This window comes from Vanellus vanellus (assembly GCF_965231255.1).
Source record: "Vanellus vanellus genome assembly, chromosome: 5".
Taxonomy (NCBI): Eukaryota; Metazoa; Chordata; class Aves; order Charadriiformes; family Charadriidae; genus Vanellus; species Vanellus vanellus.
In genome coordinates, this window is record NC_138910.1 from 60,782,211 (window position 1) to 60,797,770 (window position 15,560).

The window sequence follows — 15,560 nt, forward strand, 5'->3', positions numbered from 1 at the left end:
TCATTGCATATTATTAGAGCAGATACGACTCTCCAGGTCTAGGCTGTACGTAGGACCCTTATACACAATGGCCATAAGAACAATTACAAAGAAATTTAAAAAGCAGCTCCTGAATGTACCCCACAAAAGAACAAATTGTTCATTTTGTAGAAACCTTTTCTTGAGATGTCACTTGCAATAAATAAGTCTTCCAGCTTTCCTGAATTTTTATATGTGATTGTAACTCTAAAAAACACCTTAAAAAAAAGACTTCTACTATTATCATTTAACCCCACTTTAGAGCATTGCACTTTAAAATAACTGCACTTACAAGTCTCAGAATGGTCAGGGTTGGAAGGGACCTCTGGAGATTATCTAGTCCAACCCCCAAGTCTGCCAGTCCTAAGTGATTGCAAATACCTCTCTTCCTTTAGAGCTGATTAGAAGACGTCATCTTACATTTCTCAACGCTACATAAAATTAGGGTCCAGTTTATTTGCAAAATTCAGACTTAGAACTCAGAAGTACAGAACCCCATATTTGTTAGAAAACTTAACATGAGGAACTTACCTCTATTAGTACTTGGAGCCCGAGTCATCCAATTTAAGACCCCTACCAGTCCACAGCACAATTATCTTCTTTTGCATCCAACTTTCATTCTCATTGCGAAAAGGCACTATAGGGAGAATAGTGTCTCCATCTGAAGTTGTACTGAGACACTGCTGTGGCACACACATGGACACAGAGAAGGAAAGTGCTCCTGGGTCTCACAAATTACATCTTACATGACTTGAGGTCAACAATTTTACTATTTGTCAAATATAGTCAATGATACCAAACTTCATTCGTATAGTACTCTGAGATTATTACACAGGGTGAACAGGCATCTGTGGATGAGAGGTTGTAGAGAGCACAGACATACCACAAAGAGATAAAGATTTCTGAAAGAAGCAGATCCAAGGAGGCATTACACAATGAGACAAATGCATCACCAGCAAAAGGGCTGTGCAAGTGCCTACAGAAACTCAAGAGATTGCAACAGCACTGATGGCTAACAGTACCACCTGACTGACCACCAGGAACATGGTTTTCTTTCTATATAGCTCTCAGGTTCATTTTCCTACCACTACAACTGCTGGCAAGTTTGCACGCTAATTCTGCTTTGGAGTTTGACCCTGTGAGAAATAGTGATTACTAAAACAAGTAAGAAAGAAGTTGCACCTTGTTCAGGATTGTACATGCTGCTCATGCTCTGAAATCAACATAGTATCACAGAATGGTTGGAGTTAGAAGGGACACCCCCCATCCCCCTGCCAAAGCAGGTTCACCTAGAGCGGGTTGGACAGGATCCCATCCAGGTGGGTTGCGAATATCTCCAGAGAAGGAGACGCCACAGCCTCTCTGGGCAGCCTGTTCCAGGGTTCTGTCACTCTCAAAGTAAATTAGTTTTTCCATGTTGAGATGGAATTTTGTGTGTTCCAGCTTGTGCCTGTGGCCTCTTGTCCTGCCACTGGGCACCACTGAAAAGAGTCTGGCCCCATTTTAAATGGGCATCGCTCCAGTTGGACAGCTGCACTTCCACACAACACTCAACTAGGAAGCCTCTGCTTTAATTTAGTAAGCCCCTTCTGTGAAATACCACATAGGCTGTAAGTAACTCTCAGGATTGAGCTCCCCTCGTTAAAGCAACAGGCTTATAAGCTCTGAAGTTTGCGCAACAAACCAAATACCAACAGGCAAATCCATTTTGCTTCTTACTGTTTACAGGCGCATTTTAAAAAAACAAACAATTTTTCTGTCAATCAGGGCCAGTTTCACCTGTTTTCCTGCTCAACAGCACCCCGACGGCACTAACCCCCACCCGTTCAGCCTCAGAAGAAGCGGCCCTGCCCCCGGGCACTCTGCGCCCCCGCTGCAAGAGAGCCCACCCGCGCTCCGCTCCCCTCCCCTCCCCTCCCCTCCCCTCCCCTCAGCGGGGCCATTCCCTCCCTCACCGGCTCCTCACCTTTCCCGCCGCCTGGCGCTGAGGCGGTGGGGCTCCGGGCACCGCCCTGCGCGAGGCCCGCGAGGCCCCTCAGGCCCCAGGCAGCCGGCACCTGGAGAGGGAAGCCCTTTCTCAGGTGAAGTTATGAGCTGTCTCTAGGGTGGCCTACAATTAACACCTTAAGACTGTCAGATCTCACATTTCCTGACTAAAGGTGTTTCCCAAATCGCTATCTGCAATCTCAAAAGGCACTTTCAGCAGAAAGGTGCCTGTTCACCACTAACACCTCATCGATTTATTCCTTGATTTAGCTGCTCGAGTTGCTGTGAGGTTTCAGACTTTCTGCATTTCCTTCACAATTTTTCAATAGGATATTTAGTTAAAATTATTGTACAATAGAATAACAGGAATCCTTTCTTAAAGGAAATGCCTGAGTAGAGGTTTAGATAAATCCTAATTTTATAAAGCATGCAATGAAATGGGGTTGTTGCAAAACATGTTCTATCCAGTCACTGTGCCACGAGACACTGGTTTTACAAAGCAGCGATAGAAATTTTGCACAAAAAGTTAACTAATAACTGTGTATCACTTGGGCAGCTGTTAATCAGTATACTGATTGCCCAAGACTGTTTGCTTGGGGAATTTGCAATACCATGACTTAAAATGATACAGTAATTTATAGCAGCTGGGACATCCAGAGCTCTTCTAGCCCAGTCCCACACAAACCCAGCTGAGACACCTGAAATTGACACAAACATAAGTTTATGTGTTTTCTTTAATGAGTTGATTGTTGTTGTTAGCACTTTTTGTTATTAATATTTGACCTGAGGAGTTCACAATCTCTCCCATGTGTATAATATTGCCAACTGAACAAAGACCATCATCTCTAGTGGCTGGCTTTCTTCCAAAACAACCACATGAAAAGGTTAACTCTGTCTGAATTAAAGAATTTTATTTTGTGCATTTCAGAATAAATGAATAATGACATTTTCTAAAATCAGTTGTTGCTGTGCTAGACAGACACGTGTAAAACTCATCTTTCCATTTTACATTACAACATGCAGTGCCAGAATGATACATTATTTTACTTGAATTCTCAAGTTAATAATCTTTAAATAAATCAAGAGCTATTAACTGTACAAACACTGGTAACAGTCAAAATTATTTCCATTAGGAGGAAGGAAATAAAAAAAGATGTCTCAATACCATATAGATCAAGAAACACCAACTGGAACACAATGGATTCACAGTTCTTACTAAGTTCTTTAGTTTCTTTCTAAAACATTGTACTGATATAACTTTGCATTACTAGAAGTTATTGAGTGGATAACATAAATGATACTGATGAATAAAAATACAGTTCAGCATCAGTCAACATGTCAGCTATTTTTAGGGGATAATGACTTAGGTAAAGAGTTTATCTAGATGAATACCAGCTCATGTAAGTGTTAGATTTGATGTTGTTCTCTCCCCTCTTCATTTTTAAACTGCCTGGCTTGACAAAGTGTTGAGTAGCTTTGTGATTGAAAAAAAACCAAAACACCCCCCCCCCCCCCCCAAACCAATAACCCCAACAGTTATAACCTCAAATCTTACTTTTGTTGCTACTTAACAGCAAAGTCAACCAGTATGATACATTTTTTTCCTATTTAAACATTTATCTGTCACTAAAACTATGCTCAACTAATCAGTGCAGAAGCAACGTTATAAATGGGCATGTTTAGAAATTCCATAACATATGTATTTTTGTGTACACGGTGATGACTTATCTTTAAAATTTTACTATTAAATTAGAATAAAAAACTAGCAGTGACAAAATATGCAGTCTCTATCAGCAATGCAGTTTGCAAAATAATGGAAAGTCATCTGTAATAACAAGGGAAGGCTTTGATGAATAATTCTTTTTTTTCTTCAACACTAGAAGAGTGTTGTTGCCAATGTATATAATTTGACACCCCGTGGAAATCTTTTTCCACAGTAATAGCTCTTCCCATTTTACAACATTTTCATCAAGTATGAACAATTTATCCTGCCATACCGTTCCTGCTTTCTAAACCATAGGAGCTATAAAACATACCTTGAAATAGTAAATGAGAAATCATTACCTAGGAAAACAGTAACAAGCTAGTGATACAGTAGGACAGAAACCTCAACATCATTACCAAGAATTGTGGAGCGTTCCGTACATTATGAAAAATACTTTATATGCCTCTTGCACAATAGAAAAAAAAATTAAAATCTGCGGCTGACATTTCAGTAACATTTTTGATTAAATGACATCTCTCATGCATTGTGTCCAGAAAATAATTTCCCAACCCATGTACTGCAGCAGCTCAAAAACTGAGATACAATACAGACCTTCCCTAATCGTAACTTTTAAGTACTGAACTCTTCAGCAAGGGAGTTCAAATACTTATTAACCATTTAAAAAAATAGCGTGAACATAGCTGCTTCTTATAATTCATCTATCTTCAGCCTATTAACTTGCTCTTAAATGAATCTATCTGTAACACATATCCCTGAACAAGACGGCACACTTGCACTGTACTTTAGACAGGATACAGAGAGTTTAAAATACAAATAAAATGAAATCTTGACCTATGTGTTATTAGTGCATTATAATTACATGCTGTGTATGTTTTTTTTTTCAGCATATGTTGTCTAACACTAAGAAATGCAACATCAACTTTGCTTCCCCCCAGTCATGTGGGAAGCGTTGTCAGCCTCACTCTCTACCTGTTCATTGCACCAAGGTGGAAAAATCACATGAATAGAGAGTTGACAATTACCAACTGCACTTCTGTTAACAACCCTTCAGTTTGGGAACACTGAACTAAACTCAATAAGGGCACGCAGGTATCAAATATGAAAGAACATACGTGTTTTGCATCACATTCACTGGATGCTGTTCCCAAAGAACAGCACATAGAGGTAGCGTGCTTATTCTTATAATTTCTTATTTTTATTATTTTATTTCTTGTAATTTCAAAAAGCCTAAAACCCTCATCTTCTCTGGGGGTAGGCTAATATCTCTTCTCACTGATGTTAAGTGTTTCCATCTGCTTCAACAGAGCTAGGATTTTCCTAAGAATAAAGGGCTGAGGCAACCATACCTCTTCAATAAGTTAATTTAATTAAGCAGTCAAGCACATTGACTTCTGTATCTTTGGCCTCCCCTAACATATAGGCTGTGCACTGTATGCACATGCACATGTTTCTTATGAATTCCTCATGGTGAAAAACAGATTTAAATGAAGAACTAGGTTTCTTGTATGGCCCACTGTATTTAAATAAATTTTAAAATGGATTAGCATAGGATATTACTTCATTATTGCTCGAGTTAACTAAAGTAGTTTAAAGTTTTTGAAAATTTTATATATAATTTCAAAGGTTGGTTTATTACAGTATTCATAAACTTTATTTCTGTGGTTGCTTAATGGAGTGTTCAACTGAACACATACAAAAACAAAAAAAACCCTCCCCATAATACAGTTCAGAGAGACAACATATTATGTCTTCATTAATGTATAGTGCTACAGCACAAAGCATACCAAACTCAGAAAGCTGCAAGTTAGTTTACTCCCCTTTAAGCATGCATTTGCAAAAACATCCATTTACTCTTGAAGAGACAAAGGAAAAAAAAACAAACACAAAAACATGAGAGCTGTGCTACTTATTTTTAGCTCAGGAAAGAGCCACCTCACTTTGTTACATTAAGGTTTTGATTTGAAGAGTCTAAAAAAACTGAGCTACTTAAGTTTGTGCATATTCTTAAAATTGCTCCTTACTAAAACTTTCTGCATCAAGTGTGCACTGCAGTTTTATTTTATTGTCATGGCCTGATTTTCAAAAAGCAACCCAAGCTCCATGCAGTTACAGGGCACAGAAGCTGCTGGCATTTAGCATCTTTGAAAGTCAGGACACGGCTTAAGTGAATTGTGCAGAACAGGTAATTTCCCTTGCAGTATATGTCAAGTGTTCATTTATGCCCAATAATAAGACCACTGAAGTTTCATCAAATCAATCAAAATAAACTTTTACAAGTCATAAAGGATTTCAAGGATAACACCAATCGACCAGGCCTGAGTTTCACAGCTAAAAGGGCAATACTGTCCATTTTCATTGGTCAATTCTGGAAGCCCTTTCCAGGATGATCTGATAAAATAAAGAACAAATGAGTATTGTTGTTAGATTATACATTGAAATGAAAAGAACATTTCATTTTAAATCCTTTTAGAATATTACCTCAGTAGAAAACTGAAAACCATTACAAAGGTCTCTTGTCCTACAGTATGTTCTTTAATAACTGAGAGCTAACTCAACTTTTTTTTTTTCCTGCAGCTGGGAATTGTAGTTTTTTGTGGGGGTGCCTCTTCTTCAAAATAGGCTCTCTGCTACTAAGAATATCTCAACTTACACTACTGGCTCCTGTTGCTCCTGTTTCTCATTCCAGCAGTTTTGCAGTTGGAAGAATACAAATGAACTTTGAGATAACTGAATGGTATTCAAACTACACTTGAAACTGAATTACAGTACTAAAAAATGATAATGGCTAGAAAATAGCATGACTACCATAAGCACTTTTTTCCTCCATGGGAACAAAGCCCCCCAGAAACTAACATACTTGCAGAAATACTTGCAAGTTAAGCCTGTTTCTACATTAATAATTCTGTACACAAAATACCAAAACACTAAAAATACACTACTTAAGTAGCAAGACAGAAAAAACAATGAATGTTACCAAACTGCATATTATTTAGTAGTACTACCAAACAAGACACTGGGACACGATGCTATCTAAGGCAAAAAGTTACTTAACAAATCCCTTTGCTTCCTCGTGTGGTTAGACAAACCCTTCTGTCATGACTAGTCCTACTGAGTTACTCTTATGGGTACAAATAAATGCGTATTTGAAATACAGCAGAACAGATTATATGGAAGAGATATCAAGGGCAAGATCTTTGTTTTGTTTGTTTTTGTTTGTCTCAAATCCTTAAGAATGAAAAATAGACAGAAAAAGGGGAAAAATAGAGTAGGTTTGGTGGTTTGGTTTTTAAGAAGAACTCAAAATGCAAAGCAACTTTTAAGGGCTATAAGCAAGTTCCTGCTTTCTTAGAATATCAAGCTTATTAAGATTCTGAAACACTGTCATACTAATTTCCTCATTTATAACACAAGAAATTCTAACAACGTTTCACATGATCTTATCTGCTGCAATTTTAATCTATCACTACTATCCCTTTAACTATTCTTTTTTGCAGGTTGAAGTATTTTGATTTTTTTAAAAACAACTCACCAACATTTTTTTCTGAAATTCATTTTTTGTTTGAAACTAGATCCTAAATTTTAAGTAAGATTTATTTCACCCAGTCTTCACATGGGTAAGCATTAGTAATTCTGCAATCTATAAAAAGCATTAGATCTCAGCTGTACTTGAAACCTGACTTGAACTCTGCAATAGCATATATATATAGCAGTGAACTTTATATGTAGAAAACAGATGCTGTTTGTGTTACAGATCTGTACTTTTACATGCAATTGAATAGTGGATACCACTAGCTTGAATGAATATTTTAAATCTGTGTTAGCTGGTGTCGTACCTTTCAAGGTGAACATAGTGGCGAGAAAGAACATTCTTAATCATAACTACGGTTTTTGCATATATCTCTGGACCAATCAACTTTGAGAAGTACAATTTGGCACGAAGAAAATATCCAATTGGCCACAGCCATTCCTAAGCATAAAATGAAAAGAGATTATTAGTATAGCTATCAGTTTGAAAAGGTGACAGCACTTTACTAAAATTGAAGAAACAGGCTCTTACAGGTCCTTGGTGATAATTAAAACCTTTGGCTACATTATAGTTGTCATTGTCAAGAGCGTTATCATATACTCCACAGTAAACCATATCACTGCAAGAAAGAAAAAATAAATTATGCAAAAAAAGCCTTAACAAAAATGATACATAAAAATGGAAAGCAGAAAGGAACCAAAAATTTTTCATGTCATTTACATTTAACAATGGTTAAGTTAGGGAGGTCTCCACCAGGTTCTGTATTTTACATGACAACTGAATTCCAAATACAGTTCAAACTAGTAGGAAAATGGTTAAAGTCTTGGAATGACTTGAATTCATAATTTTGCCCTTATGCTTTTATGCAAATTGTAGCGCTGTGCACTGTATCATATACAACTACATATCTAGATGCAAATTCAACATCTTCATGATACTAAATTTTACTTGCTTACTGTGTGGCATTCAAAAACGCCTGGTGATTGTCTACATAAAATCAATTGCATGGTTTTAAGAACAGCAAAATAATTGTTCTGTAAGTATTTATTGTAGCCTGACTACACAGGTATATATGAGGATTTTAACAAAAGAAACACTACCCCCACGTGTCAAATAATTCCTACTGTCATGTTTTGAAATTAACACTTATTCTGATCTCTGTTATACTTACTCTGGGTCTAAGGTTTTCATGCCTAATGGACCAAGCAGTTTTTCCTCTGCTATTTGCAGAGCTTTCCAAGCTCTCTCAGGTGTGAACAACTCAGGGGCCTAACAAAATAACAAAGACTTAATGAGTAAACTCTGCCTGCACATGTACACACATAACACTGTGGTCTTCTACATTTGTATACACAAAAAGCCTAAGTTTTGTATTACTGACTCAACTTCTGGAACTTACGAGTCAGAGTAAGCAAGAGAACAGAAGCTATCCAGTGATTTTTTTCAATTTTTATTTTATTTGAAATACACTCGTCAAGTACTACTGAAGCTCTTTACAAACCTGGTAAAGACAACAAACCACCCACGCATTTTACCTAATTTGACAGGAAAAGCAGCCTCCCAGACCTAACCTTAAAAGACATTCTGAATACAGTGAACACTGCAAATTTATCCTAGCTATGCAGTGAACAGCAGTTTCCTTTAGTTAAGTCCTGTCAAGGATGTATTTTTAGGAGATGCTCCAAGATGGACCAATATGAAAAGCGTGGACAAGAAAAGCTTTCAAAAAGTTATTCTAAGCATTGTACGTTCCTGATGTAATGCCACGTGGATGAACCTTACAATGCAAACTTAGTTCAATAATAAAGAGAATTTTAAGTGCAAGTGCTCCCCGTCCCTCGCCCCCACTTACCACAACCATTGCTATTGTAAAATTTGGCCTGAGTTGGTAATCACACCATGGACTTGAAGCTCCATAGCTGTCCTTATAAATTCCACGTTTGTGAACAAGATTCGGATGTTTCTCATTAGGATCTGCTGGGTTCTCAGAGACAAAGAACAGCCTTTCAAAGTGTCCTTGAATTTTTCTGTTCCACTCGTCATATGTGATAGTCTCCTCCTTTCCTGCAAGATGTTACATACAGGTTTTATTTTCTGAGAACAGCCACAGTGGTAACACCAGAAGTATGCTTATGTCTATTTTTACTGTTTTGCTTATTTAAGTTTTAAGATACTCCTAACACAATAAAGGCCATAATAGCATTGCAAAAAGTTATTATCTAGAAGCTGAATTATACTGCAGATCAACTCCAACACATGCACAACTTTTTTTTTTAAAGCCACAAATTTTTTTAACTTGCAATTAGCTAGGAGCAAACAGTATGAGGGGAAAGAGGAGGGGTAAGGGGAGGGGAGGGTGAAAGATACACAGAAGAAAATATTTGAGATATTGACAAGACAACCTCAACTCTTAATAAAATTTTTGTAGTAACAAAAGATTTTAATCATACAAGATACTTTCCCAAGTTTTTCTCCTTTCTCCCCTAAACCTTCTTCAATAGTTTGATAATCATCCCTGATGCTATTTTGCTACCGTTTCATAATTTTAGGTATTTTTATACTCCAGTAATACAATTATGAGATATGTCTATTTTTACCATGTCTTTTTACAGTGACTCCACGGAATGGAAACAAATTTTTCCCAGATAAATCCAGCAACCAGCGAACAGCCGACTTGCACAGGCCAACAATTTCCACAGCAGAGCCATCTCTAAAACAATAATGAATTTAAAAAGCCCAAGAATTACTTTAAGAAGGCTATTAAAGTTCAGTAAGTAACTGAAAAAAAAAATCTGTTAGTATTTTATTTAGACACTTAATTTTTCCCTGTTCTACTAGTCCCCTATTTCTCCTGTAGGAGGATCCCAAACTTCTACAGCATTGCAGTGTTTTGTGAATAATAGCTCCATCCTAATCACTGCTGTCATGATTTTCTGAACTTCAGTCATACCTCTCACCCCCATATTATCTTGAAAATGAGAAGTCCTTAGACATTCCAGTCTTTGCTTACAAGGCAGCTACTCCATCCCTTTGAGTTTTAGCTGCCCTTCTCTGTACCACTCTTCATTGTGTCCGTCTTGAGACCAGCACTACACATAACACTCAAGATACAAGTGCATCTTGCATGTCCAAGGTTTCACAAAGAGGCAGAATGATGCCCTCTGTCTTGTTCTAAAAACCTTTACTGATGACACCCAGCATTAGTATTTTATTAGCTTTTTCGGTTGCTGCTGTACACCAAGATATAACTTCAGAAAGCTACCAGTGACTCAGATTTCCTTCCTCTGTTTGTAGCTCAGTTCTGATAGCATTGTGTAGGCATGTATGCAGATGCATATCTTAGCTTTATCTATGCTGAAGCTTACCTGACACTTTTAGGCACTCTCAGTTTTATAGGGTACTTTTGAGTTTCATAAGGGCCAAGAATAAGAGAACATTAGCATAAGCAGACTGCGTCAATTTACTTTTATTTAGATCAGTAGGATTCCACCTGCTGAAGAATCAAGTAAGAAAAGGGTGGAAAACACATGAGGTTTTTGAACAGCTAATAGTGGGGAACGAGCTTGATTGTAAACTGGCTAACAGATACTATTTTTCTGTAAAATAGACTAAATTTAAAGTGGTATTATCATACCCATCTAATCTGCATGAATTTAAGATAACTTTATACCAGTGATTAAGAACATGAACAAAGGATCAGCCCCACAGAACTTGATCCTGTGTTCAATACAGAGATTCTCATCTGCACATGCACTTTGGGAACTTAGGTAATATTTATGCTGTAATAGATTACTCAAGTCAGAAGAGAAGCGTTAAAATAAAAACTAAATGCACTTCTTGGACTCACTTCTTTTTTCAGGTGATATTCAGACATAGCATATTGAGTTTTACTGCCTGCTCGATGGGACAATTTTTCTCCAGCATTTAGCCTCTTTAGGGCAGGTACTTCAACCTCTCTCGGTTCTCAATTAAAATGCCTGACCTGTCAAGCAAGACAATGTTTTCCTCCAGTTCTGACCCACAGATGGCAATTGATTTGAAACTGATGCTGCACTATACTCAAGCAAGAATGTCTGCAGCAGTTTGCTGGCATGGAACCATAGACCATGCCAGAAGTTGAGGGGTTCACCTGCTAAAACACACCTTTTTTTCTTCAAATGACCACAAAGAAGAAAATTACCATTAACATTTTAGTAGGCAGAAACATTTAGAACATTTGACAGATCACCTCTCAGATGTATTAATGGAAGGCATAAAGGTCTGCAGAAGAATTTCAGTTAAAAAAAAAAAATATTAAAAAATTCCCCTCAAAAGCCTGAATTTTGTACCTTGGAGTAGCTGGAATTCCTCTGTTGCGAGCTTTATCACTCTCTCCCATTTTATCCATCCAAGTGCCACAATTGAAGCGGTTCCCTCCAAAGACAAAGCCAGTTTCACGGTCAACACCTGCAGTTACATTAAAACCTGCCAAGCAAAAATATCACGTGAAGGCTATATTTTAAACAAAACAAAACCCCAACTGCATCCCCCCCAACCCAAGCCTCCTAAATAAACAAAAAAACCTCCAAATGAGATCTGAGGTGGGTTTCTGAAGGCTACTGTACGTTTTACATGAACTTTTATTTAAATATAACTTATACTGCAACATATAAACAGTTGCTGATAATAAACAACTAATTAGGCACTTATTAAACATTAAAGGTATTTAAAGTCATATAGTTTTATTTGCATTAAACTTAATTTTTTAAAAAATATACTCCATAGCTAGAGGAAAAGAAGTATGAAATATAAACACCATCTTTTGAATTGAATAGTAAGTGTTCTATATGTTACCTTCATCTCTCATGTTTTGATCTATCTGTGGACCAGCATTCCTTTCTCGGAAATTTATGCCTTCCATGTGTCGTTGCATTGCTTCCTGTATTACTTCATAAAGTGGCTGATCCTAGATTGATTGCATGTTTGGATGACATGTGAAAGGCAAGATGAAAAATGAGTAGAAATGCTCTAACGTGCAAATAGTAGCAGTTCTTAGCCTCTATGATCCCTCAAAAGAAAAGCATCTAACCTTTTCAGTAGCATCTTTGTCACTAGCAATACATTGTATACAATTTCTAATATAAACATTTTTTCAAGACAAAAAGCAAAGAAAAAAATTATTAGTAAAGCAGATGGAATTTTTTTTCCTCCATCCCCAACACCCACACCTGTCTAATCATGTGATGCAGATGTAGTGAGAAGTGCATAAATTTGGAGTTCTGGCACTATAATCAAATTCCACCATAAACAACAGATAGCAATACGTTCTTGTAGCTAGAAAAATCACATCCTTTCATTAAAAATTTATAGTTGTGTTAAATACATAAATCAGAAGTGATCTTTACCATAGTGCCTGCAGGCTGAGGAGAAGAGTCATCTCTTGGGTACATCCTAGAAACAGGACACCTGAGAATGTCTAATCCATTTGGAACAATTTTACAGTAGTCCTGGATACACTGAAGCCACCACCACACAGCATCACGACAGTTGTATCTGGCATGTGTCCCCTGGCCCAGCAGATTGGGGATGAGACCATGTCTTAAAGTCCCACCAAATGCTAAAATGATGTTTCTAGAACAAAAGAAAACCACAGTCTTGACTAAGTTACTTTCAAGGCCATTATTGGACCAAGTATTAAGTAAAAAGCATACAAATTTACCTTAATAGCAAGGTAAGTCAAGGGGGCAAACAGGATCTTAAAGACAGATGCCAAAAGTTTGCTGTTGAAAGCTACAAACTACTTCATTTAGCATGAACTCCTTTTACAATAAAGTCATCTATTCCCTACAAATTCCCCAACATGAATACATTTAAATCACTTTGTACAAGACATATAACATCTGCTAATATGGAAAAGCTAGTTTGCTTTTTCATAGCTAGTGATATAGAGCCTAAATCCAAGTCCCACTGAGGTCACAAGGAAGGTTTTTATTGACATTGTTTATGATTACCCTGGTATCCATTCTGATGGGTGGGGTGGAATGGGGACGGAGGACAGGAGTAGATGGGAAATTCCTATTAAAATACAGAGAGGTGACAGCAACTGAGGTTATGAGAAGTTTCATTTGAGAACTGTTGTGCATACCTTGCAGAAAACATGGATTCCAACTAGCTTTACATGGGAATACAAACATACTAGTAGACTGCAGATCTTACTGCCTGAGAAAGGTAATAGTTGGCCAAACATACAAAAGCATAAACACGTGATAAATTAAGACAAATAATTTTTATGTTTGTATCATGTGGCAAGCTCCACCCAAATTAAAAGATTAATGGAAATATCAAATTAATAGATGTGTCTTATAGCTGGCTCATTTGTCAGGTTAAACATTTACAAACAGGTATCAGATTGTAAGAATCCACTGAATCAGCTGATTTTTACTATTAATAGACAAATACTAGCAGTTACCAAGAAAATAACCACCATAGACGTGTAATCATTCCTTTCTGATTAAAATAGTATTCTCTTGCTACTTCAAAATTTTACATAAATAGTTTTGAAATTATTGCTCAGCACCAATGATGCAAGCATATGTGAAACAATCCCTTTGTTTAAGGATGAGCAGTAGTGTTACAGGGGTTAAAACTACTTTATCTATAGAGAACATCAACTTCATATCAGTGCTCAGAAAGCAAAAGAGAATAATTTAAAAAGTATTTTTAATTCTACTTAGAGAGAAATCCTAAATCTGTCTAGGGCCATTAAAGTTTTATACTGCACATCAACTGTTTCTAACAGCTTGTGTGTCATCTCAGTTTTTGAGAATGTGCCTTTTTCCTAACTACCTGCAAAACCAGTAAGAACTAAGAATGTCAGTCTTACCTTGCTTCTAGATAGCGCCCAGTAACTAACATTAAACCTCTCAGTGCAATAAAGGTATCCCTTCCCCAAGAGCGAAAAATTCCAGAAGAAAAGTGAGGTAAACCTAAAAAGAAACGTCATTGTTCATGTCACTTATTGATATGGCAGAGATCTCCAAGCACACGTGGTACGTATGTATAAAATAACCACAAGTAAAAACATATTCACATTTTTAATTCTTTTCCTAGGTTAAGATATCTAAAGTAAACAATTTTCTAGACCAAGTTCTTGATAAAATGAAATAAAACCTCATTTTAGAACAATTGTCTTCCCAGAATTTCAAGATCACACAATGGAACTTCTAATATCAATAACACAGTCACATTTAAATTTTTAAGTCTCTTTGTAACTTAACCCAGTACCGTCCTTTAATTAAAAAAAAAACAAAAACAAAACAAAACAGAAAGAAAACTAACAAACAAAAAGCCAGAACTATGACAAGATTTATAACACTTTATTGACAAGAGTCTACGTATGAAACTGTGCCATGTCAGTAGCAAAAATGGGACAGGACTGAGTTGAAGAAATTAATAGGTCTCCAAAGTTCTTCTCAGTCACTATAAAAGGATTCCCGCTTCTCTTTTCCAGCAGCTTCTAGAACTACATCTTACTGCAGGTATTATAACATGTAACTTTAAGAACAATTCTGACTAATAAAGCATAATTACAACAGTAAAGTCCATCCTTGTCTTTTCTTCCATTTATTAACTTTTTCAACCTAATAAACAAAAAATTCCATATGGTGAAGTTTCAAAACAGCAGTCTGTTGTGCATGCTTGATAGAACATTCTAACTTCTATCACTTTCTTTTCCAAAGTATTTGTTAATTTTATAGTATATGGCAACAGCACTTGAGAATGACAGCACATGTACAACTTAAAAATCTCACAGACACAACTACGAGTGAATATGTGAAGGGAATATTTAAAACCAAGCCCTTTAGTGTAATTAATTTTTATGACCAATTTAGAGGAACATTGTGCCTCTGTGCTTCTAGGTAACACTAAAGCAGGCAAATGGAATGTTACTAAATCCCAGAAACTAGAAGCAATTATATTCCATGAGAGAAAGACAGCAAAAAAGAAGAAAATAAATACCCCAGTGAGACAGATGCCATAGAATCTGTGGGTGTTAAAAGTTTCTATGGTTTCAGAAGAGACATGGGCCAAGTCAGAACAAAAATAGATTCATTCTAAGCCACTTAACACAGCAGATAATACTTTTGACATAGGAAAGTGCCCAATTCAAAGACTGCCAGATGCTGGCAGAACATTCAGAGGTATAAACATTATTTGTTGAGTGCTTTTATGCTCTTTCGTTTTGGAGATATTTTCAGATCAGGCATTCTTCTGGTCTGCTACTGGTTCTTTCTTTTTCTGAGAACTTGTAAACAATAAATTCAC

At 36.7% G+C, this 15,560-nt stretch overlaps 1 protein-coding gene across 3 annotated transcripts in view; it reads right to left on the bottom strand.

Moving 5' to 3' along the window:
• Positions 1–3,861: 3,861 nt before the first annotated feature.
• The window catches only part of AGL (amylo-alpha-1,6-glucosidase and 4-alpha-glucanotransferase), a 37,306-nt gene continuing 25,607 nt past the window's right edge, over positions 3,862–15,560 (bottom strand). For 2 of the 3 annotated variants that reach the window (XM_082483346.1, XM_082483347.1), the window contains exons 25-34: positions 14,119–14,221; positions 12,641–12,866; positions 12,090–12,201; positions 11,585–11,720; positions 9,854–9,966; positions 9,109–9,320; positions 8,428–8,525; positions 7,788–7,875; positions 7,564–7,697; positions 3,862–6,118 (exon numbers count right to left, since the gene is read on the bottom strand). In XM_082483346.1, the coding sequence (XP_082339472.1) occupies positions 6,001–6,118; positions 7,564–7,697; positions 7,788–7,875; positions 8,428–8,525; positions 9,109–9,320; positions 9,854–9,966; positions 11,585–11,720; positions 12,090–12,201; positions 12,641–12,866; positions 14,119–14,221 (1,340 nt within the window). In that variant the 3' untranslated portion in view covers positions 3,862–6,000. Of the gene's footprint in view, positions 6,119–7,563; positions 7,698–7,787; positions 7,876–8,427; positions 8,526–9,108; positions 9,321–9,853; positions 9,967–10,621; positions 10,750–11,584; positions 11,721–12,089; positions 12,202–12,640; positions 12,867–14,118; positions 14,222–15,560 lie in introns of those variants that run through there. The other variant, XM_082483348.1, reaches the window with a different exon arrangement.